Here is a 24295-nt window from a genome sequence, read left to right as displayed (position 1 = left end):
TTGCCATTTGCCCCAAAGCATATTTATAAGACTACCTGGTTAGGTTGTTCAATTTGCAATCTTAAACAAAATTGATAGTTTTATAGAGGTTCTTTTCTGTTTATATTTCAAAACCAAATAACAACAGAAGGCACCTTAATCTTGATATCCCGAGTCTTCGGAGAGGGGCGGCATACAAATCTAAGTAATAATAAATAAATAAATAAATCTAAATTCTGGGTTTTTTAGCCTACAAAGCTTTTTTTAGGCCATTCAAAGATGCCTCTTTAAAAGTCACTTGACAATGTGACCCTTTGACAATGTATTTGAGAGAATTCCACTTTGTGTCCTTTATTTGTTTTCCCTAGGATTGTCCAAACATTGAAATATTTTAGAAATAAATTGCCATTGTGCTGCGTATATGTGCTCTGTCTTTTGCTGTCTGCGCTTCTGTAGAATCATCTGAAGTTTTTATTTAATTTATCCCCCTTATCCCACTTTCCCCTTCCTTTTTGTGTCTCTGGCTTACTTTAAACAGATGCGTGCTGGCCAACTCTCCCGAAAATTGTGGGGTTCAAGCAAACGGATCAGTCAGATTTCATCTGGAGAAACTGAATATAATACTCAAGATTCCATGTGATATCTGCTCCTATCATCTCTTGGGATTCATACATTTTTGTTTAATCTTCCAATCATACCTCCCAACTTTCTCAGTTATGTTGCAACTACAGCACAATTTCCACAGGCACATATGCATAGTAGATACAACATCTATTGTTTTTTGTGCTAAGTAGAAGCAATAAGCTAATTCAGTCCTTTTTAAACACATTGTAAGGATAGCTGGCTGGATAGATAGATATAGAAAGATAGATAGTTGATAGATAGATAGATAGATAGATAGATAGATAGATAGATAGATAGATAGATAGATAGATAGATAGATAGATAGTATGGATGTATATGTGTGTGTATTTTAAAGTAAATGTTGAAAATTTAACTGACACGAGAAAGCCAACACACTGGGGTAAATTTAATGACTATCAGCAATGTAAAGTATTTGACAGTCACTAAGTTTGCTTATAATTACTGATAGTTGGACATAAATGTCAAAATCAGTAATTTGTGGCTCTCCATTATCACATTATTCTGTACCCTCCTTTACATAACCTGCTGCTGTTTTGCCATAATAGAACTCACAATTTGTGTTCAAAGTGACCTTGGCCATTGGCAAGATAGTTGCTGTCATGCAAAAAAAATAAAAATAAAAATTAGAGATCTAGTTTTTAAGTCCTCCTTGACAAAAGGAGTTTTTTGGATCTTGGTTAATGTCTTTCTAAAGTATTTAACTATATGAAATTAACAAAACAATTATTTTTTAAAATTCCAATGCCTTTTTAGTTTTTGGAATGAGAATTTTATTTAAACTCACCTATTTAAAGGGGGAAATGGATGGCTCTCAGTGTAAGTTGCTCTAATCAGAAGTCAGCTTTCTGAAAGTGAATTTTTTGAACAGCTTGAAGGTGCAAGTTGAATGGTTAATATATGAACATAGTGACAAAAAATAATAGAATTGAGTTCTTAACGGATGAGTTCTTAATTTTGTGGGATTAAGCACAGAGACTTCATCCTTTAGGGTATCTGATTCAGCATTATTAAATGGTAAGTGAAACCATTTTTGCTGCTAAATGTTAGAGTATTAAAACATTAATGTACTCCATGCACAAAACATTAGGATAGTCCTCCTGATTTTACATTTGCAATAATGGGGAGAGGGAGATGCCATAAATAGGGCCAGATAGTTCTTTCAGTCAGAAGATGGTAGCTTAGCAGTTTTGTTTGGTTCTTTAAGGGCCAGTGTACATGCACATGATTGAATCTCATCTCACATATCTGAAAAAGCTACTGCTGTTAATTGCAGTCATTTTTATAATGGGAAGAAATCTTCATCTGCAGAGTTATGGTATAATAACATTTCTTAACACCAAGAATTATATCAGTGCTGGGGAATGCATATGAGACATGCTATAAATATAACATATATCTTCTCTATATTTCTCTAGGTTTTATTTTGCACAATGTGAATTGTAATCCTAACTGAGGGTTTATTTTTTAAACAAATTGGATGTTAAATACTGTATAGGCAATTGTGTAATGGGGAAATTATGCAATTTTAGCCTTGGTTGCAAAATCTTTGAGTGAGAATGTCCTGATTCCCCAAGCAAAGAACATCTTTTTGTTATAATACCTTTTTGTGGGTTTTTTTGTTCACTGTTGTAAGAAAAAATGCAGGCTTGAACAGAGTACATGAATATTCCAGTGTGCCGTATAACCTTATCGAGGTGGATTTATAACTTTCTCCTGGTTCTTTGAGGCTCAAAAGTTGATGAATTGTACAAAAGAAACACAAGAAAACATGAAGTTAATCCTTAATATTGGGTTGAAATTTTGCAGATTTTATCGCTGATACAAAATTCATTAGTTTTTATTGTTATTTCTTCAAAGACTGTATATTGTCTTTTATTCTGCATAGATGCATATGTGTTTAAATATCTTTCAATAGTCTTCAATCTTTTCCTTGGATAAGACTAATTGAAATTAATGGGACTAATATTTAAGGAGACATATATAGAATGTTCTGGAAAAATGTTATATTTTACTAATCTTTGGCGTAAAATAATTGTGGGCAGTAAGCACAGATTTGGGGTGAATCTTAAAGTTAAGCAGAGTCTGGACTGTTTAGTACATAGATGGAAGAGCCTGTGGGAATTCCAGAGATGTGAGGTAGATAAAGAAGTTGAAAGCACAGCGCAGAAGAAGGGGACTGCAAGCTAGTTCTGTATTGTTGCGAAGAAAGTGATATGGATGTATCTATGAAGTCACCAGGAGCTCTCCTGAAAGATGACCTGACTTTTTTGACAGTCTTACAGATTGGATAGAAGAGTCTAAAGAAAAGTGACATAAGACTGAAATTCAAAATACGGTATGTTAAAAGATGTATGAGAAAGTTGGAATGGAAAAAATTAGCATTACCAAAGATAATCACAAAGTGTTTGATGTTTTTGATGTGACGTTGGTTTGTATGAGAATTTAAAAACTGAAGGATTATTAATCAATGTTGCAGACTGAACCATTTCTGTAAAAGCATGTAGATGCTATACTTAAATATGGGACTGCATGTGAAGGATATTCTAGGGCATTATATTAATGGATTTGCAGTTGTATATTTGATATGTGTATATTTTGAAATATGTTTAAAATTTCAGAGAGATTTCAAGATTTCAAGCCAATTCCAGGAAAATAATGGATATTTTCTATATAAAGCTCTCTAACATGAGCGTCAAAAGGCCTCTTGCTAGAAATTTCCGCTATTTACCAGAGCCGGCAGAACATTTTAATTTCTTGAAGATAATTTATAATTTAAAAAAATGAAATGTTAGGGTATATCCAAAAAGGGTAGGGTAACAACATTTTTAAATGTTTTTTTTTAAATTAAAATCAGGTAGCAGAAACCATCCAAATATATTTTCTATATATGCTATGATTATTTATTTATTTAAGATGTGCAAAATATTGACTTGAAAGAGTTCTGGGCTCTTTCCTATATAAGGCTAAGAATAACTGACAATTATTTTAGTAATTTTAATTCCTGTTTTAATAACTGTATTTTATGTATTTATTCATGTACTTTTTTTAGGATGTGAAAAGTGTCTCAAAATGGATTTAATATCTGTTGTAACAAAAATATATGAGACGAAATATCAGACGTTATTTCTCAAACATTTTACAAAAATCAAATATTTGCATTATTTTTGGTGGTCATTCGGCATAATCGTATGGAAAATGACAACCAAAAATAATGCAAATTAATATTTGCTTTTTGCAAAATGTTGTTTGAGGGAATTAACACTAAAATAGATTCAATGGAGTACTAAAACAGTATAATACAAATTCATTTTGCTTCTAAAGATACTGCAGAATTGATTTTCCATTGCATATAAGTGAGGGCCCCAGAATCAATCAATCAATCAATCAATTTCCCATCTCTGATCTTAGACCAAATACACTGTTGGGAGCAGGGGTCTGCAATACTCATGTCTAGTTGTCTCCCTACTTCCAAGGAGTCAAGCCTAGTAACAGACCATGGCAGGAATGATTGATTTGTGGACTTAAATCTGAAAACTTATACATATGCTTTCTGTGTTATTCTTCTGACTGGTGTCCCCACTGGCGCCTCTAAATTGGGTTAGATACTTGGTGACTACATGGATGGATGCTAGCTACCTTGGCTGTCTTTAGAAAAAGAAACCTTTAGTATATGAATTCTGAACACTTTTAATGTTTTCTTACCGGTGTCATACATTTGAATATCAGAAAAGTGCAGGAACACTATAAGGTGAAAAGATGGCATGGAAAATTCACATTAAGAATGTAAAATTGTGCTTGGTTTAAAATTTTGCACAGCAGTTTGCTTTTCAGAAAGTGAAATTGTCATGCTTGATATTGCTTTTTCTGCATTACTCAGCAAACAAATACTGTTTTATCTTCTTTGAATGGGCTTTTGCAAAAAAGAAAAAAATGTTCATACTCAGTCTTTTAACAGCTGTATTTCTGAAGGCTACACTGAAAGCATTAGGCTCAGGCTAATAGAATTTTGATATATCTCACTGAAATCAAGCAGACTTGGATGGTGGTCAGAGTAGATGATGGAATGGTCTGAAAAGAAAATTGGTTAGTTATTTGGAAGTTTTCTGAATATAAACAAGCATCAAGGAAGAGACTTATTGACACAAAGCATCATGTTACTATTTCTCAGTATTTTAATTGGGCTTTTTCAAAAAACAACCACCCAGTCTCAATATTTGCTCAGTATTTTCAGGATTGTGCTTACATTCAGATCAGTCAGATAAGGATAGCACTTCTCAGTGCTCCATATTGTTTCAGTGGCAGGCATAGCTATCTATGTACATCTATATTCATTTACATGCCAGTGAAATTCACCATCATAGGTTGCTAACCCTAACTGAGAGCAGAATGACCCACTTTAGAAAAATGTCTGTAGTTTTCATTTTGCTATCAAAAATGCATATATTAGTAGGCATGAAGTTTGCCTGATTTGATACTACAAAAGAGAGAGAGAAAGTGCCACAAAGGCCTCCATTAATTAAGAACTGGCTTTGGAAATTGTGCTGGCACCAAACAATTTTTCTTTTACGAAGTTCAGCGTTACACCTAACCTGTGCCTCTGCATTTGCTTAAAACATCACATTTAAAAGTAAAAAGAACACGAAGCCTTCTGTACATAAGGGCAAATGATAATCTAATGCTGATTATTCTAATAGTGCAATCTTGACTTCAAATGCCAAAAATGCCTTCAAATTTTAGATGGAAGTATTTTGATAGAATTAAATTTCACCTAGCCATCATAGAATGTTAAAACCTATCTCTCAATCTTTTGTGCAATATCTTTTCTTTATTTCTGGTGCTTCTAAGGTTAAATAATCTTCTATTTGTATTAATGTTCCAATTATTAATGTTTAATAATTTTAAGCTTGTATGTATGTATGTATATTAGCTAACAGTGAACTGGTTTCTGTACAGCATGGTGAGAAATGTTTTAAAATTGCACTTTGTAGGATATACAGATTTGTAACTTAAACCTTTTTAAAATGCTTGCATACTTTGTACATAAAATTATTGTCAAATTAGCTTTGTACATAACTAGGTTTGAAGCCAATTAAAATTTAAAAATGGACCTATGACTAGCCTCCTAATGAATGATAGAATTGTTTCCTATTTCCCAAAATACAGCACCATGAGCCAGATACAGCCTCATGGGCGGAATGCAGGTGTCCATATGGAATTTATAGCCGGTACCACTCATTCTCCTGAGAAAATAAATTCAAAGGTTGAAGTTCTGAGCATGTTCGATGGTGAGACCGGAGCATGACTAGATGGGTGCGGTCTTTCCCTTGCCTGAAAAAGATGCTTAATTTGTACGTTTTTACTGTGCTTCATAGACTCCTTTAAAGTAAAGCAAAGCTTGCCTTTCATAAACTCCTTAAAACCCACCTCTGTCGTCAGGCATAGGGGAATTGAGACTCTCCCTCCCCCTAGGCTTATAAAATGTATGCATGGTATGTTAGTATGTATGATTGGTTTCTAAATTGGGGTTTTAAATTAACTTAAATATTAGATTTGTTTACATTGTATTGTTATTTCTGTGAGCCGCCCCGAGTCTGCGGAGAGGGGCGGCATACAAATCTGATTAATAAATAAATAAATAAATAAATAAATAAATAAATAAATAAATAAATAAATAAATTTACAGAAAATACTAATTTTAGGCAGGAAATCAAATTGTGCCTTCTAAAAGCACATTCTGATCCTATAATTATCTTTAAAAAACAAACCTGGAATGTTTTCAACTGGGAAGGTGGAGCCAAATCACTGTGCAGGTGTCAGTAGCCAGATGTTTTCATTCAACAAGTTTGGGAAGTCATTGTCTCTCCTCCCATTCCTTCATGGAATAATAGGTGAGCAATCAAGAGGTCGCTTCAGACCAGTTCTATAGATCCGGTAGTAACTTGGCAGCCTGGGTCGCTAGAACCAGGAGCAACCCAGGCCTGCTACGCCCCCGAGCCAGTTCTCTCAGTGGCGCCATAGGCAATGCCATCTTGTTTTCAGCTTTTTTAAAGTACTGTTCATGTCCCTGAGCGAACCAGCAGCAAAGAAAACTGGAACCTACCCTAAGCGTAATAGCAGAGAGCAGGGGTTTTGGAAGGTATGAACAATCCTTATGGACCCCTTACATCTCCTCAATTGTAAGCCATATCTTTTGCCATCAACTCACACTATGGAAACTCTCAAGGACATTGGAGGGAAAATAAATCTAGTTGTGTTCATTGCTGGATATGTTTAGGAAATGTTCATTTCAGAAAAATCATTTTGCTGTAATGAATGACTTCAAAAAGTTAGGACACCTTTTATATTTAAACAACAAAAAAATGAATATCATTAAACACAAGCTCATGGGTTTCATTTAAAAAGTCAGCAGTTGGTGTTGGGGAGGGGATTGTCCACCTATCATGACACCTCTGTAAAGTATTGTATTTCATTTACAAAGGTACAAAAGCCACTCAGAATTGTTTGGAGTCAGACTGCATACAAATTTAAGAAATTATTACTATATAACCTAACAATGTGAAATCCCAGCTGCCAGTTCTTTAACTGGTATTGGTCATCAAATACATTGATTGGGAATAAATCCAGATTTATATAACTAAGGACACTTCAAACAGGTTGAATTAGCTTTACATAATATTCCCATACCACTCTGATTTAAAACAGCTTTTACCCCAGTTGTTTTTGAGTACATATTTTAGGTAAGGAGAAAATCTGAAAGATTTACATAATGGGGCTTTAACAGTCACACCACAACACACGTTCTTGGACTCTTCCAGGGCCTTTAATTAATTTTTATCCTTCTACTTACTCTGTACTTTTCCCTTGTTCAATTCTTATTTATATGCCTATCTAAGGTCCTCAAGGACTGCAACATAAACTTAGTGTTTGCACATTACCATTACATAATAACCCAAATGCAATTCTACTGCATTGACATTTTTATATTGTTTTTGTTAGCCATTGACATTTATCTTGGACCTGAAATTTCTCTTATTGGTTTTTAGCAAAGGAGTTCTTAGAACAATGATCCCAAAATCCTATCTTGCAATCTGTTAAACAAGGAGACAATTTAGCCCCTGACAATTTTTTCCCCTTCATATATCAGAATTGCTACTACAGACCGAATTAAAGCTCTTTAAAATACTTGAAGTTACAATAGAGAAGAAATGGAGCTGGAGTTGAAAGAGGGCTGAAATGTTGCTATTATTGTCTTTAGGAAAATAACCCTCTCAGATCCTCAGATATAGATTTGAAAGTAAGTCCCTTATAGTTTGAACTATTTATTTATCCAATCTGCCCTTTATTCAGTCTGTTAATGTCTTAAGTTATGCTTTGAAAACACCAGACTTGAGGCTCACTAACACTAGAACCTCAGATTGGGGAACCTGTCCGTCCATAAATATTTCCTTAATAAAAGGAAAATATTGCAGCTCTTCATTTATAATAACCCTTTATTAGTATTTCTCCGAACTCATTTGTTCCGTTGCAAAAGACTGCCGATCAGTATGACAGCCTATTCCCAGGCCTTCTAATACATGCCATTTTTTCCCCTAGCTCTTTTGGGAAGCACAATTCTGCATAGGAGAGGATTCTTGGAAAATAATTACACTATCTTGAAGCACTTGGTTAACAGGAAACTGAAATCTGTCCCATCCTCATGTTCTGTTGGGGCACTTCCTCTGCACAGAAAGACAACATTTGAATAAATTACAAGTTTAGGAATGCAGTGTTGGAAATCACTACTAGTTTCACTGACATTTCTGACAATTCACCTGTTATATACTACTGGACAATGTTTAGTGAACATAAAACCTCTATCACTTGTACACATACATTCCTATCACAAGTCCTCCAACAGCAATCGTTATGTTAAAATTAAGTAGCATGTGAATATTGCTCATTAAGAAAAAATCTCAACTGCTATTGAAGTCTTATGTGATGATTTCACTTGAGAGACTCCTGGAGCTTCCTCAAATACTGTGTGCACATGGAAACCAAGAAGTTGAGACTGGACAAGTAAGGATACTGAATCTAAATGGTTCAGTGAAAAGGATGAGGAGGGAGCAAATCCTCTTATTTACCAATGTAAGTGGGATGCCTTTAGGCAGAGAGAACAATGAACAAGATGCAGCTTAGTCTGTCTGAAAGGTAAAGCATTAAGAGGGATACTCCTTGGAAAGATAAGTGCCGGAAAATTTATATGAGTTTCACTAAAGACTTGCAAATAAGGCCAGTTTCAGATTACAAATAAAAGCAAAATGTGTTGGACTGCCTTTTTTCAGATCATGCTTAGTCTCTGGATTTGAAGTAAAGGTACAGAACAGGTTTTTACCTCATGAATAGCCGAGCCCCAGTTTTCCCATGCAGGGTAGCTTTGTTTTCTTCCACGAGCAGCAACGATCCTTCACGTAAGCCCTTGACGAATAAGGACCAAAATGTGTTTTGTTTAATACAGGGGAACAACAAGCAAACTCACCTTGAAAAGTTCAGGCAGAGCCAGTTGTGTTTGTGACTACCATTGACTGAGGGAGTGTGGTGTGAACATTATGACACAGGTTGAATCTCAGCTCAGAATCAGTCCGCTTGTATTTTCAACACACCAGATTAACTACGTGAACTGAAATGTTTGATTCTTCTCAGGAAGGAATGTGAAGGATCAGCAGCACAGCAGTTACTTGGGATGTAGTGTATCTCAGTCTGAATCACATACTCTTGGTAGGACTGTGGAATGCCTTTGTTAAAAACAATGGGAAGCCGCTTGCCATTCTTGAATTAATTCACACACATTCTGTTAAGCTGTAGTTTGCTTCCCCAAATACAGTATATTAATATCAATAAAGGAGAATATTTGTATCTCAGGGTTGTAATAATGGGTCCTTGGTGCTCTCAATACCCAAATTAGTTAACATAAAGAGGACTAGCACTGATTACCTAGTTTACCTAGTTTGGGTAATGAAACCCCTGTAAGAAAACAACCAAGATCAAAGTTTACCAAATACTTCCAAGAACATATTGAGCCATAAGTCCTTATTTATAAACCAGAATGGTTAGATTAATAAAAAAATATTAAAGAAATAAATTATGGCTTTGGTGGAATAGGTAGCTCACGGAAAGCTAACATTTAGCATGTAGTATGAAGCCCTACAGTCATATTCAAAATTCTACATAAATATTTATGTTTTGGACAAGGACTTCTTGAAGCGTTGTAGACAAGTTCTATTTTGCTATTAAGAGCCGTGGTGACTCAGTGATTGGAATGCAGTATTGTAGGCTAATTCTGCCAACTGCCAGCAGTTCAATCCTGACGGGCTCAAGGTTCACTCAGCCTTCCATCCTTCCGAGGTCGGTAAAATGAGGATTCAGATTTTGGGGGTATAAAACTGTGGTATAAAACTGCTATTGCTATTTAAATTTGGAGAGGTAAAATTCCAAATATCTGCAGATTAGCAGATTGAAGAAGGTTTGTGAACCTAGATTCAGAATTGCAGCTAGAGACCATTGCGTCATGATTCACTTCATATTTTTGGTCAGTTTAGGGATCAGCAATTTTAGCATTTTTAAAGTGTATCTGGCTTTAGCATATATTCTTTAGAGCGATCAAATTAATCAGGAGGGGAGGGAACCCACTCCCACTCCCCCACACCATGAATTACTCACTAATACTGGAGGTGTCTCTGGTTCTTCGTGGTACTGCATAATCCTTTTTTCACGAGTTTCCTAGAATAATAATACAGCACTTTCAGGTGTTAGGAAGAGATCACAAAACGTAAGCAGTGATGGAGAATCTTTTCTGGCTCGGGTACTAAAAGGGTGTACGTGTGCCCATGCATGCCCACACCCATAATACAATGCTCTCCCCCACCCATGCATGCGCACAACCCCCACGCTGCCCTCCTGGTGCAGGTGCACAGGCCTCACTGAAGCCTCCGGATTTCTGTTAGGCCCGTTAGGCTGTTTTTCACTTTCTTCAGGGTTCAGGAAAGCCTCCTGAAGCCTGGGAACAGCGACAAATGACCCAACGGACCAAACAAAAGTTCGGAAACAAAATGAAAGTGGAGCTGCCCTACTACTCACCTTCAGATAGTTACAATCAGGAACCTCTTGGCTTTGCATAGTTGCAGCCAGGCCTCGCACATCTCGGTCCATTACTTCTGCAGCTGGCAAACTTTCCTGAAGGCCTCTGTAGCCGATAACAAAGCTCCAGATTGATCCGGAGCTCTGTTATCAGCTGCAGAGGCCTTTACTTTTTCTGAAGGCCTTTCTAGCCGATAACAGAGCTCTGGATTGACCTGGAGCTCTGTTGTCGCCTGTAGAGGCCTTCAGGAAAGACTTGCCAGCTGCAGAAGAAATGGGCCAAGGTTGTGCAAGGCCTGGCTGCAACTATCCAAAGCCAAGAGGTTCCTGAAAACCCTTGACAGCAACAAGGAGGGTGGAGGTGATGCACACTAATGAACTTCTGGTTGGCCTGTTGGGCCATTGTTTGCTGTCCCCAGGCTTTAGGAGACTTTCCTGAAGCCTGGGGAGGGTGAAAATGATCGAAAAGAAGACCAAAAATCAGTTGGCGGGCAAACTGGAGCTGACATAGGGCAACACCTTGTGTGCCCTCAGATATGGCTCCACGTATTGCCTGTTGCACATGTGCCATAGGTTGGCCATCACTGCTCCAAAGCAAGCATGATGTCAAAAGGATAGTCTACGGAGAGGAGCAGCATACAAATCAAATCAAATCAAATCAAATCAAATTAATTAATTAATTAATTAAAATAAATAAAATAAAATAAAATAAAATCAATAAATAAAATAGTGTAAAAAACGAAAGCCATCCCCTATGTAAACTTGCATGGGCTCCAGTTTGGCTCTCAAAAATCCCTAATCAGTTTTGTCTCCTTGTACTAACAGAATTGTTAAGGAGTGAACTGAATCCTTGAGTTATCAAGGACATGCACAGAGGGAAACGTCGGATTCCAGCAGATAGCCAGGAAATATGAGTAATTAGTCAGTCATACAAGACAGATAAAGTTTATAAAATAGTGTTTCGTTTAGAAATAGCAGAGTCAAGTTAAACAGTCCGGCCATTCACATTCAAATCAGTCAATATCTCTCAATACAATAATAATATTACAAGCCTGTCTTTGTCTTACATATCAAACATGCATTACAACTTACAAATACATTAAACTGCCATAGAACACACAGAGCTAACTACATCAGTCACAGTGAATCAGCAGAAAGAACAGAGAGAAGAGAGGTTGAGAATCGCTTTCTGGCTCCCCCTCATGGAAATTTGCAACACTAGCTCTTAAAGCTATAGTATTTCAATATACAACCAAATATTCATTGTTAGCTTGTTTTTTATATTTATTTATTTATTATTATTATTGTTGTTGTTGTTGTTGTTGTTGTTATTATTATTTAGATTTGTATGCCACCCCTCTCCGAAGACTTGCAAACCCAACCCTTTTTAACAGATTACTAATAAATATTACTAAGATGCCATTCACAGATTCCATCTAAAGCTACAGTTAGTATTTTAAATAGATATATTATTTTAAATTAAAACCTACATTATAGTTTGTATACTTAAAAGAGGGAGGAGAAACTTTTGTTTTCCTAGATTTTTTTAAGCACTCAACCTCTATCTAAAATATGAAGTACCTTCATATACTCACTCCCATGTCCATGGGAAATGTCCCTCTGGATGTCTTCAGGTTTCCTACAACTGGCTATACTCTGGCTAAGCCAAAATTAGACAGTTACAACTTAGTATACCATGCCTATTCAGTTACCAAGGTAGTTGCAATTTAAATTGTGAATTAAGATACCAAATAGTATTTATATAGATACTGGTAATAATAAATGGACTTCCCACCGTTTCTCAGTTCTATTTTCTAATGACTGCAACCCAAAGTTCTGTTTTTTAATGTATGGTAAACTCTGGATTCAATCATTAATGCCTCCCATCTCATTCAAAGACCTTGGCTTCACCAATAATAGTAATGTGTTCATACCCATGCAAAGAACATGGGGATAATATAGTTCCATCATGCTCTCCTAAGCATTGCCAATAAGTGCTAGAAAGCTCTTAACAGACTGGTTATTTACCCCCATATGAGTGCTCTTAACATCTGGGTCCAAGTAATGTGGGTTGATATTGAAAGGAACCAATTGGAGAGCTGTCAAAGAAGGCGGATACACAATTGGCATATCATTAGTTGTGTTGATGCTGATGGTTGCTACGTTGGTTCCTGCGCTGGATCCAATGTATGGGATGCCATCCTGTAAAAAACATGAAATACAATAATAGAGCAACATTTAGTGCTTATAAAAATTTTGACTAGAACAAAAACATCTGAAGATGGTTTGAATAGTCTAATTCTCTCTTAAATTGAGCATGTAGTGTGAATCATTACAAGTACAGAAGATTATCCCAAAACAGTAATCTCCAGATGAGTGGCACTACAACAGATTAATACTACCCAGCATCCTACTAGAAATATTGAAATATTGAGTAGATATTGAGGGAGTAGGTAAGAGGACAGTAGGGAAAGCAGCTATACTTTCTATCAATGTTCCAACTGATGAACTTAACCAAAGCAGGCAAGTTCAAACAGCATCAGTTTTCTTCTTCAGCTTATGGGGAAGGTAGATGCATATTTACTGTTTAATAAGACACAATGCAATTAAAGCCACAGTTTGCTCTCCATGCTTTTAGAAACTGCAGGGAAGACCATTTCAATAAACAGATGTAGACCTTTTCACTATGATCCAGCACAGCTGGCTCAAAACATGGCTCCCAAAGTTACTGAAACTACCTCAAATTGTTAAAATTTCACAGGAATGCCAACACCTTTCTACATCTCTGTTTCTTTGTAGTGGGAGCTTTTAATAAAAGGGAAGTTTCTTGTGTATGATCTTGGCTCTTTTTTTGTTATAATTTTAACTCTGCCTTTAAATATCTGGTGGGACCTAACGCTAATGCTGACTGTTCTGTGCTAAACATGCACTCAATATAATGCAGGGTTGTCAAACTTGCATCATCATATTGTCATTATGTGACATGTTGTTATTTCCCCTCCCCTGCCCTAAACAAGGGGGGTGGGCGTGGCCAGTGTGTGATGTATCCGGCCCACGGGCTGTGAGTTTGGCACCCCTGATCTAATGTATGCTGTTATTACAAGGTTTAATTTGGGGGGGAGGACGGGGAAGCAGGACTCCATTCTCCTACTTCATCTTTGTTTTAGAAGTGCTTTACCAAAAATGCATTAGCATTTTGCAGAGCATTTTCTCTGTAGAGCTATCAAAGGATGAACATTCCATGTGGTGAATGTTTGGAGTCAGGGACTGGCTCTTAAGACAGAAATTGTATAAAAACTACAGAAGTAGTTTTAGCCGCTCTGAGTCTCCGGAGAGGGGTGGCATACAAATCTAATAAATAATAATAATAATAATAATAATAATAATAATAATAATAATAATAATAATAATAATTGTTGTTGCGGTGGTTAGCTCTGGCCCAGCTCCTGTTCCAGGGAATGTGGAGGTGGATGCAGGGGAAACTTCAACATGTCATAGGCCTGTGTTATTGCTGACAGAGTCAATTCAGAGTTTAGTTTCCTCGGACGAAGAAGAAGGTGGGAGTGACTTGGAAGAGGGGGGCTTGGCACACAGCCCAGGCAGTCAATCTCCATTATCTTCCATTGATTCGGATGAAGACGTCTTGGACCCATGCAAGCGCAGAATTATGCGTAGAAGAGACCAAGTAAGGACATATTGCAGGAGATAAGAGTGGCCACCCGTGTTTGGGTGGGGCTCCAGTAATTAGGGCTGCTGCTATAAATAGCAGCATGTGGGTTTTGCTGTTGTGGAAAAGTATCTGATCGCAGTTCTTCAGGAATCGTGTGTTGCTGTTTTCTGGATTTTGTTTGTTGATTTTTCACGCCTTTGAAACCAAAGAAGTTCGTTTCTGAACTTCCGTTTTGCCTGTTTGGTGGTTTTCGCCATCCCCAGGCTTTAGGAGGCTTTCCTGAACTCTGGGGATAGTGGAAAACAGCCCGACGAGCCTACTAGACATCTGGAAGCTTCAGTGAGGCCTGTGCGCATGCGCGAGGTGGCCGTGTGGGGGGTTGTGTGCATGTGTCCAGAGGTATTCTTGGGGAGGCAGCATGAGAGGTTGTGTGCATGCGCAAGGGGAAGGGCACGGAATTATGGGTATGGGCACATGCACAAGTGCTATCGCGTTTGCACACGCCCTTTTGGCACCCGAGCCAAAAAAGGTTCGCCATCAGTGGAACAGATTGGTATTTTCCTATTCAGTTTCATGCCCTTATTCCAATGTCATACCCAGTGTCATTCCATGTACTTGGCCTAGCAAAACATGATCTTCAAGTAAGCACTAAAAGAGCAGCGTCTCCTTGGCATACAGCTTGGATAAGCCATCTTGAACACTCCCTGGCAAATTGAGGAATACCTCTGGATGCTTAACTCAGAAAAAAAACATAATACTTACAAAGAGAGCTTTACACAGCATCTTTTAAAAATACAGCTACAATTTCTGAGCAAGTACCGAACATTTGTTTCAGAATTACTTAACTACTGAGTTACACTACCTCAAGAACTCGTTTTCTGATTGGCCGTATCAAATCATTGTCATACAGAGCTTTCAAAAGACGGAAGGTATTGCCACCACCTACAAAAAGAGAAAGAACTTTATTGTTCTTATTCGAGTCCACAATATTTATTTATTTATTTATTGGATTTGTATGCCGCCCCCCTCCGTTAAAACATAATAAAATAGATGCAGAAATAAATATTTAGGATTATGGCTATAAACGGTAAAAACTGAGAAAGAGTTTTCAGTTTGTTTAACAGAATTAGAAATATCCACTTAGGGAAGGACTTAGAGCAGTGATTTTCAACATTTTTTCTTCAGGGGAACCCTTTGGTGTCATTAGATTTCTGGCGGAACCCTGGTTGAAAAACACTGCATTAAGCTGTACATCCTGAAGTTGAAATAGAATTCTTTATTGGCCAAGTGTGATTGGACACACAAGGAATTTGTCTTTGGTGCTCTCAGTGTATATAAAAGAAAAATATATATTTGTCAAGAATCATGAGGTACAACACTTAATGATTGTCATAGGGGTCAAATAAGCAATCAAGAAACAATCAATATAAATCATAAGGATACAAGCAACAAGTTACAGTCTTAGTCATAAGTGCAAGATTGGTGATAGGAATGATGAGAAGACTAATAGTAATGCAGACTTAGAGGATGGAGGCAGAATCAGCAAGTGCTGCTACCACGTTGGGATCCGTGGCTGCAGAGTAGCAGAGAGAGGGTGTGTGATAGAGATAGAGAGAGAGAGAGAGAGAGGCCGGGAGTTTTGGGCCTGAGTGAGGCAATAAATGGTGGCCATTTGCTCCATTCCACCCGCTTTCCCTCCCCATTTTTTGGTGGCTGCAGGGCCCGGTTGGAGGGTCGAAGTGAAGGAAAAGCTGGAGCGGACACCTTCCGCTCCTCCTGTCCATTCAGGCCCCGAGCGTGAGGGAAGTAGTAGGGAGATAACGAGTTGGCCGCTTGGCTGAGCGTGACGGCATGTACGCAGGCGCGGGAAGGAGGCGTGAGGATGAGCAGGAGAGAACCTTGAGACGCCTTGCCCGCCTCGGCCCTGGACTGGGAAGCTCTGCGTCAGAAGTGCTGGAGAGGCAACTGCTCCTGCCTCCTCCTCCTGCCACTGCAGCCCCACTGCTGCAGTGAGGGGCTAGAGGGGTGGTGCTGCTGCTGTTGGCGCTAACACCGCCGCCTCTGTCATTCCTCTTCCTGCTTGGTGGCTGCGGCAGTTGCGGAACTCCTAGCTGGCCCTTGTGGAACCTTCGGGTTCTGCGGAACCCTGGTTGAAAAACACTGACTTAGAGGATGTAGGAGGAAATAGGAAAGAGTGAGAGAAAGGAGAGTGGAAGGGGAGGAAGAGAGGGAAGAAAGGAGGAAGAGAGGGAGATAGAAAAGGAGAAAGAAAGTGCAAGAAGATAAGTAGCAGAGGTGGTATAGCTACTTCAGATAGAAAGAAGGGAGTGGGGAAAATAAATATGGAGCAGCCATGCCCACAATATGGTAGTAAAAATTTTGGTAGCCCTTCACTGGTAATTCCTGATCATTTCTGGAATAGAATCAAAACGTTTTTGCTACATGGAGAGTCCAGTATGTGAATGTTATCAATGTGAAAGAAGGATCATATGTGAGTTGACTCTATGTGATCATTAATATATGTTCAGAATCAGATGGTTTGTAGCCAAAATAAGTTCCTTTTTCCTGATGTAGATTCGTCTATGCCAGTAATGGCAAACCTTTTTTGCTTGAGTGCCAAAAGGCTGCACATACAAGTGATGGCATGATCACGTATGCCCACACCCACAATGCAATGCCCTCCCCAACACACATGCACTGCCCCCTGCGCTCAAACCTCACTGAAATTTCCAGACTTCCGGTAGGCCTGTTTTTCGCTGTCCCCAGCGTTTAGGAAAGCCTCCTGAAACCCGGGGAGATCGAAAAATGGCCCAACCGGAAGTTCAGAAACAACTTCCAGTTGGCCTGTTTTTTGCCATCCCCAGGCTTCAAGAAGTTTTCCTGAAGCCTGGGGAGATCAAAAGCAACCAAAAATCAGCTAGCCAGCAGGCACATACGTACTTGCTGACATAGGACAACGTCTCGCGTGCCTTCAGATATGGCTCCATGTGTTCTGGTTTCTGGTAGAAATTTAGCAATTACAAATAACTCTTATTAAATGCATCATTTCATGAATAAAGAAACTCCATTTATTTCTCTGCTCTCCTGTAATTCAAACATACAGGCACTGGTCCTTATCTCTCTTAGCTGCATTCCTCACATTCCTTCTCCTGCTCCACTTAACAAGATTTATTTTCCTAACAGCATGACTTTGAAAAACAACAGAACTGACTGTTAACAACACAGAATACTTTTGCTTCCTTTAGCGCGGCAAAAAACACATCCATTTTGCCTTCGGCAACGTTGAAACTCCACCCTTCTTCTCCACTGACCCCCTGACATGCCAAATACATCACTACAGTATTTAACCTATTCCTCTCCTTAATATCTTCTTCCAGACCTCTGTTCTCTATGTTTTTGGGCCCTTCTGAATTTAGGGTTAACCCAGCGAGCGTCTGATTCTCCATCGCTAGATCCTGAACTCATAGCCCCATCCTGTGGCTGGCCTCCCACCAGTTCTACTACCTGTAACCCCGGGTCCCCCACTAATTCATAAACACTATCTGAATCAGAGTCCTCAATATCTTTATCATCCTCCAACTGATCAGGTGTATGTACAACACCATGTGCCACTTGTGCCATAGGTTCGCCAACATGGATCTATGCTAAAAAGACCAGTGTAATACACTTGACCAACTATAATACTATTACTTAAATACAACTTTTAGTTGTTAAAGCACTAAAGCACTGTTTGTAGATACACATGAACTAAAAACCAATGTTAAGGACTCCTGAACCATTCTGAAAAGCCTATGTTTCTGCCATAACACTTAAAAAGCAGAATTACAGTTAAGAAGTCTCTTTACTACCGTACTACCTTTGCCTTTTTGTACCTTAGCATAGGCTTATCAGGAAGACAATTTGTGCAAATTCTTTCAAGAGGTTAATATTTACCAATGAATATTGCCTCAGCTTTGTTTACAGCTTCTCTTGGATCGCTTGATTCATGGATACTGTCTAGTCCGTAGCCTAAGAAGACAACAAGAAGCTGCATATAAATCAGTAAGTGACAATGTGCACTGTAGTAGAATTTGAAAGCAAGACGTTCTTAGTTCAGAGACACAGTCCTGGCTAACTATTGAAGTAGTATAATGAGTTCATGATCAAAATATCTATCAGGAAATAGTGATCTTTGAAGCAAGTTTCATACCTGTGCAGAAAACAGGAAGCTGAAGAAAGGATAATAAATAGCACAGAACATTGCTGCTGTGACCATCTAGAACAGTGGTTCTCAACCTGGGGGTCGGGACCCCTTTGGGGGACGAATGACCATTTCACAGGGGTCGTCTAAGACAGTGTTTCCCAACCTTTTTTGAGCCGCGGCACATTATTCATATTTTCAAAATTCTGGGGAACACTGAGGGGGGGGGGGGCGGGGACAAAAAAAAATCTCTTCCTCCATTTCACTCTATTTCTCCCTCCCTCTTTCTCTCCCTTCCTTCCCTTCTTTCTCTCTCTCCATACCTCTTTCTTTCTTTCTTCCTCTCTTTTTTGCTCTCTTTCTCTCTCCCTCCTTCCCTCCCTCTATGTCTTTCCCTCTCCCTCCTTTCCCCCTCTCTTTCCCTCTTTCTCTTGCTTTCTTTCTCTCTCATTCTCTCTCCCCTCCTTTTTCTCTCTCTCTCTTTCTCTCTCGTTCACGATGCCGGCAACAGAGAGAAAAAGAAAGTGAGAGAGCTGGAGAGAGTGGAGGGAGAGAGCCGGCGGCTGTTGTCTTCGCCTCCGCTCGCCGGCTCTGCAACTAAGAGGCAGCAGCCATCAGCCCCCTCGCCCTCCCAGATGTCCCCAGCGCCCAGCCACACGCCGCCTCACGTTAGCCCGGCTGACTTTTCCCTGCTGCCGTTTTCTCTTCATGGTGCAAAGCCACAGTCCCAGACTCCCGGATCGCTCGCTTCTCCAGCCAGCAAGCCGGCTGCCGGAAAAGCATCGCACTTTTTCAATGCGCGGCGCTTTCCTGGGCAGATGGCTTTGCTGACCGGAGAAGCGAGTGATCCGGGAGTCCGGGACTCTGTGGCTTGCGCCATGAAGAGAAAACGGCTCGGGCAGCAGGGAAAAGTCGGCCGTTTTCTCTTCATAGCGCAAAGCCACACAGTCCCGGACTCCTGGATTGCTCGCCCCAAGGCAGGAAGCGGCGGCAGAGAGGGGGCAGATCGTGCCCCAAGACAGGAGGCGGCGGCAGCGGCGGAGGAGAGGGGGCAGCTTACGGGGAACGGTGCTCGCAGCTGTCCCCCGGCTACTGCTAGATGCCGCTGTTTCCAGCGCTTTCCTGCTGGCCCCCAAAGAAGGAAGGTGGGGAAAAGGAGGCGCGAATAATGAAGCTCTCCTTTTTCCCGCCTTCCTTCTTTGGGGTCCAGCAGGAGAGCGCCAGAAACAGCTGCATCGGGCAGTAGCCGGGGGACAGCTGCGAGTGGGAGCTCCAGGTCCGAAGCACCGGCGGTCCGGCACCGGCAGCGCCCCGCCCAGCTGGAGCTTCCCTAGGCTTCGCGGCACACCTGGCCGTGTCTCGCGGCACCCTAGTGTGCCGCGGCACACCGGTTGGGAAACGTTGGTGTAAGACAATGGGAAGAAACAAATTTCCTATGGTATTAGGAACTAAAGTTTCTATTCTGGCACCTTTTACAATCTGACCAATCAGGCGTTTACAGTGGGTGTGTTTCTCTGACCTTCCTGCCAATCACCTTAAAGCTTTGTTGGGAGAAGTGGCGCTAGACTTATAGTTGGGGGTAACCACAGCATGAGGAACTGCATTAAGGGTATCCCATTGCATTAGAAAGGTTGAGAACCACTGATCTAGAACATAGGGCTCAAACTTGATCACATAACATGATGTATTACGACGTATCTTTTTTTTTTTACTTTGCAGAGCCTGGATGGGCATGGCCTGCATGTGATGCATCGGCCCGCAGGCTGCCAGTTTGACACCTCTGATCTAGAACTTCCTTGCTAGCTCCATCATCAATTAAAGAATTATATCAGGTCCTGTAATATTAAGGATGCTACACTAGCTAAATTACAGTGGTAATAAAAAGTCTACACATTTCCGTTGAAATACCAGGTTTCTGACCTGTTAAAAAATCAGACCAGGTTAAATAACTTCAGGTTTTTTCCATCATTAATAGAACAAGTCAGATGTACAATTCAATTAAGTGGTTTGTTTTTTGCATCTCAAAAACCTGGCATTTTAAGAGAAATGTGTAGACTTTTTATACCCATTATATATTGAAAGTCGTTCTGGTGATTGTGTGAGAAAGAAACCCCTATTTGGAATAGCAAGTCAGCAAGACTGATTTCAGGGGAAGAGAATACCTTAAATGTTTTATCAGCAGCTGACTATTTCTCTATAGCTCCTCCACATGTGTTTTTCACTCAGCCTGTTTCGGTTAAATAAAACATAGACAAGTAGATAAAGTGTGCACTTTGGTGTTATAGCCTACTGGGAAGAATTTAGCAAGCACCTAAGCATTTTGATGTAGCATAACCTTTTTGAGTGTCTTCATTTCTGCTCAAAAATTCCGTGTAACTTCTTCAGACCAGAAATAGCTCCCTGCACCCCACCATACAGTCTGCAGAGAATGCCCCAGTCAGCTGCCCACCCAAATCCCCTCCATCTTTGCCAACAGAGAGGAAGATAGGCTGGGAAATCACCCTTGGCAGCTTCTTTCCCTGCAAATCATTCTCCTTCCCACATTCCTGGTGGATTTAAATGTGTTGTAAGAATCAACCCAATCTACTTCTTTCTTATGGAAATCATAGTTTGACAGGCTGAGACGAGGAACACCATCTCATTTTGCTGTGGCAGAAAGAGAAAAGCAAAGATCTCTCCTTTATTTTCAGCAACACTTCAGCAAATACAATGAAAGAAAAGGCTTACCATTCCCCATCTCTTGATCTCAAGATGGAGAAGAAAAAGACTAAGCGTACCTTTGGAAATAGATAAAAACCATACTTGTTGCATGGTATATATTATATTATAGTCATGTTATATTAATCCAAGGAAATATATTATAAACAAACATTAAAAAATATTGAAAACACTCCAATTTAGTGCTTTGGAGCAAAAAAGTCACTCATCCATCTTCTATGTGACTTACCTAAACTTTCTAGCTTCTCCCTTGCCAATGTAGCATATGCAGTTTGGTCATGAAGAGCATAGGGGACAAACAGAATTTTCTTCACCTGCCTAGGAGAAACAATTTTATAACAAAAAAGCAAAGGTTTGTTATTTAGCAATATCTCATTTTACCCTAAAAATTAAAACAATACAAAAGTGTCCCTCCCCATCATTCTGATATTTACTTAGTATTTTAACAAGAACCCAGCTAAGCAGCCAGTTTGGTCACTGATGGAATGCCTATTAAGGCTGCCATCTGAACACAGATTATTTTTAAATAAACAGACCCTGAAAAAGCAGGCGATTTATCTATTTCCCGCCCCCCACCCTGGTAAGAACCCTACAGATTTGTGGAAACATTCTTTTCTCCATAATCGATTCTCAAGAAACACTCTTTGATGTGACCAAACGGTTTGTTATTTATAATTTACACGCCAATGGCCAATTCTATATAAATAGTATTATCCAATGTTAAATAGCTTCCTGATTACAGGGCTTCTCCTTTATTGGCTTCATTTTTATAACAACAATAACAACAGATAACTCAATTCCTGTTCAGGGGTAGCATAGAAATAGTTTCACAGTTCTTCTTTCACTTTAAAAGGGAGGCAATATGTACAAACCAGAAATACAAAAAAGAGTCCAGAAATATTTCACGAGACAAGTTCTCCGTTCTTCTGCTCGCAATAGAATACCTTATCCCACCAGACTTAAAATTTTGGGCTTAGATAGTTTAGAGCTAGTGTCGCCTTCGATCGGATCTAAATGTAGTTCATAAAATCATCTACCACAATATCCTACCTGTCAATGCTTCAACCGCAACGATACCCAAGCACACAATAAGATTCAAACTCAATGTGAACCGCTCGAAACTTGACTGCAGAAAATATGACTTCAGCAACAGAGTAGTCAATACCTGGAATGCACTACCTCACTCTCTGTGGTTTCTTCCCCAAACCTCCAAAACTTTAATCTTAAGACTGTCTACAGTCAACCTCTTCCTGTTTCTAAGAGGTCTGTAAAGGGCGTGCATAAGTGCACCACTGTGCCTATCTTCCCTGTCCTACTGGCCAAATTTACCTGTACCTACTTTGCTTTTGTTTATGTTTATACCAATACTTGCTATCTTGTACACATTTTGACTGACTAACTGACTGATTGACTGACTGACTGGATGGGGGGGAGGGGGCATAATGGGACACCCTTTTGAGGGGAAGGTCTCACTGGAAGCAAGGTGGATGATCTCTGGAAATCCCAGAGAGCGGGAGTGGGCGGGTGGGTGGGATCAGAAAATAGTTTCTGTCCCCTCTTTGGTAGTCACAGTAAAACTGCAAAGAACAAAGGAAGAAGATCACAAATAGAACAGAATAAGAGAGTTGAAAGGGACTTTGGAGGTCTTTAAGGGGCGTGCATAAGTGCACTAGAGTGCCTTCTGACCCCTGTCCTATTGTCTCTCCTATATCCCACATATCTTCTCTTCTATCCCTATATCTTTCTTCTATTCTCCTATTGATTTATTTTATCCTATATTCTCTCTTCTATTCTTTCTCTAATTTTATTTCCTCGAAGGTGTCTTCTATTACCTTCATTTTGTATTATTGTGTATTGGACAAAGTAAACAATAATAATTTTAAAAACCCTCCTGCTTAGGCAGGAAAGGAAACCCTAGGTCTCCAAACTTGGCAACTTTAAAGCCTTGTGGACAACTTCAATTCCCAGGTAGGTAGGTAGGTAGGTACGTAAGTAAGAAAAAAAAGAAAGAAAGAAAGAGAAAGAAAGAAAGAAAGAAAGAAAGAAAGAAAGAAAGAAAGAAAGAAAGAAAGGTTTTTAAGGACATGGGGTTTTAGATTAGTTAGATTACTTTTTAAAATTTGGATTTAGGATGTTTTCTATTGTTCTTCTATTTGTTGTAGGCCGCCCCGAGTCTTCAGAGAGGGGCGGCATACAAACAAACAAATAAATAGAAGTAGAGGAATACTTTGGGGGACGCAAAGCGACCCTAGTATGGCCAACCTGGAGATGCAGGGGCCCCCTTCTCAAGTAAACTTACCCCCCCAGGAAGTTCTTGATCTGGTCCTGGCAGTGCTCTAGATAGCCTCCATCGTAGCGGGTGGAGTTGGAAATCAGCAACAACCGCCGGCGATTCCCCATCTTGTTAAAAAAGCGCGGCGGTGCCTCTTCCAGGAAGCCGCGGAGAAGCCACCTCGCGCTGGAAGAGAAGAGGCGAGCAGGAGGCTCCGTTTGGAGAGAGGTGTGTCCGCCTGGCAATCGGCGGTGGAGGGCGTGTGTGTGTGTGTGTGTGTGTGTGTGCGTGCGTGCGTGTGGCTGCCTAGGAGAGGAGCGGCGGGCGGATTTGAGCCAAGCCGCGGAACTGGGCCTCCAGCCAGGCGAGCTCGATTGCTTTCGCCTCCCTCCTCGGATCTCCGCCTCTTTCTTTGCCCCCTGCACTGGAGCTGCGTGGACGTGGACGGGTTTCCTTTCGGAAGGAAGGAGGGAGGGAAGGCGAGCCATCATGCTGGACTTTGCTATTTTCGCCGTCACTTTCCTGTTGATCCTGGTGGGAGCCGTGCTTTACCTCTACCCGGTAAGTAAGCGGTGTGTGTGTGTGTGAGAGAGAGAGGCGGGCTGGGGTGGGAATGCCTGTAAAAGGGGGACTTTTGCCACCAAGCACTCGTTGCAGTTGCAATCCTGAGGCAACTTTAGTCAGGAAGTAAGAATCCGTGGTTTCCTCGCAGATGTCG

The 24295-nt window shown here is 40.0% G+C and overlaps 3 protein-coding genes across 4 annotated transcripts in view; 2 read left to right on the top strand and 1 right to left on the bottom strand.

The window, feature by feature from the left end:
• NBEAL1 (neurobeachin like 1) overlaps window positions 1–1247 on the top strand; it is a 116481-nt gene extending 115234 nt beyond the window's left edge. For both annotated transcript variants that reach the window (XM_070732028.1, XM_070732025.1), the window contains exon 55: window positions 518–1247. In XM_070732028.1, coding sequence (XP_070588129.1) covers window positions 518–619 — 102 coding nt within the window. In that variant the 3' untranslated portion in view covers window positions 620–1247. The remainder of the gene's footprint in view (window positions 1–517) is intronic.
• Window positions 1248–4291: 3044 nt separating this feature from the next.
• LOC139156443 (alpha-aspartyl dipeptidase-like) lies at window positions 4292–23961 on the bottom strand. The gene is made up of 9 exons (XM_070732036.1): window positions 23605–23961; window positions 21535–21623; window positions 18341–18415; window positions 15270–15349; window positions 12766–12939; window positions 10321–10380; window positions 8996–9078; window positions 8271–8342; window positions 4292–4692 (listed from the first exon to the last, which is right to left on the bottom strand). The coding sequence occupies exons 1-9, from the start codon at window positions 23703–23705 to the stop codon at window positions 4671–4673; spliced, it is 756 nt and encodes a 251-aa protein (XP_070588137.1). The 5' UTR covers window positions 23706–23961; the 3' UTR covers window positions 4292–4670.
• The window catches only part of CYP20A1 (cytochrome P450 family 20 subfamily A member 1), a 45500-nt gene continuing 44688 nt past the window's right edge, over window positions 23484–24295 (top strand). The window contains exon 1 of the mRNA XM_070732035.1: window positions 23484–24138. Coding sequence (XP_070588136.1) covers window positions 24067–24138 — 72 coding nt within the window. The 5' untranslated portion in view covers window positions 23484–24066. The remainder of the gene's footprint in view (window positions 24139–24295) is intronic.

This window comes from Erythrolamprus reginae, chromosome 1 (assembly GCF_031021105.1).
Source record: "Erythrolamprus reginae isolate rEryReg1 chromosome 1, rEryReg1.hap1, whole genome shotgun sequence".
NCBI classification, from domain to species: domain Eukaryota; kingdom Metazoa; phylum Chordata; class Lepidosauria; order Squamata; family Dipsadidae; genus Erythrolamprus; species Erythrolamprus reginae.
The sequence above is the reverse complement of the archived record's forward strand: the minus strand, read 5'-3'. Positions and strand labels throughout refer to the sequence as shown.

Coding starts and splice junctions, on each gene's coding strand:
- LOC139156443 (XM_070732036.1), bottom strand. CDS start 23,705: ATGGGGAATCGCCGGCGGTTGTTGCTGATTTCCAACTCCACCCGCTAC. Junction 15,350..18,340: donor AGCTGAGGCAATATTCATTG/GTAAATATTAAC, acceptor CTCTTTTTGTAG/GTGGTGGCAATACCTTCCGT. Junction 10,381..12,765: donor TTAAGAGCACTCATATGGGG/GTAAATAACCAG, acceptor TTATTATTCTAG/GAAACTCGTGAAAAAAGGAT.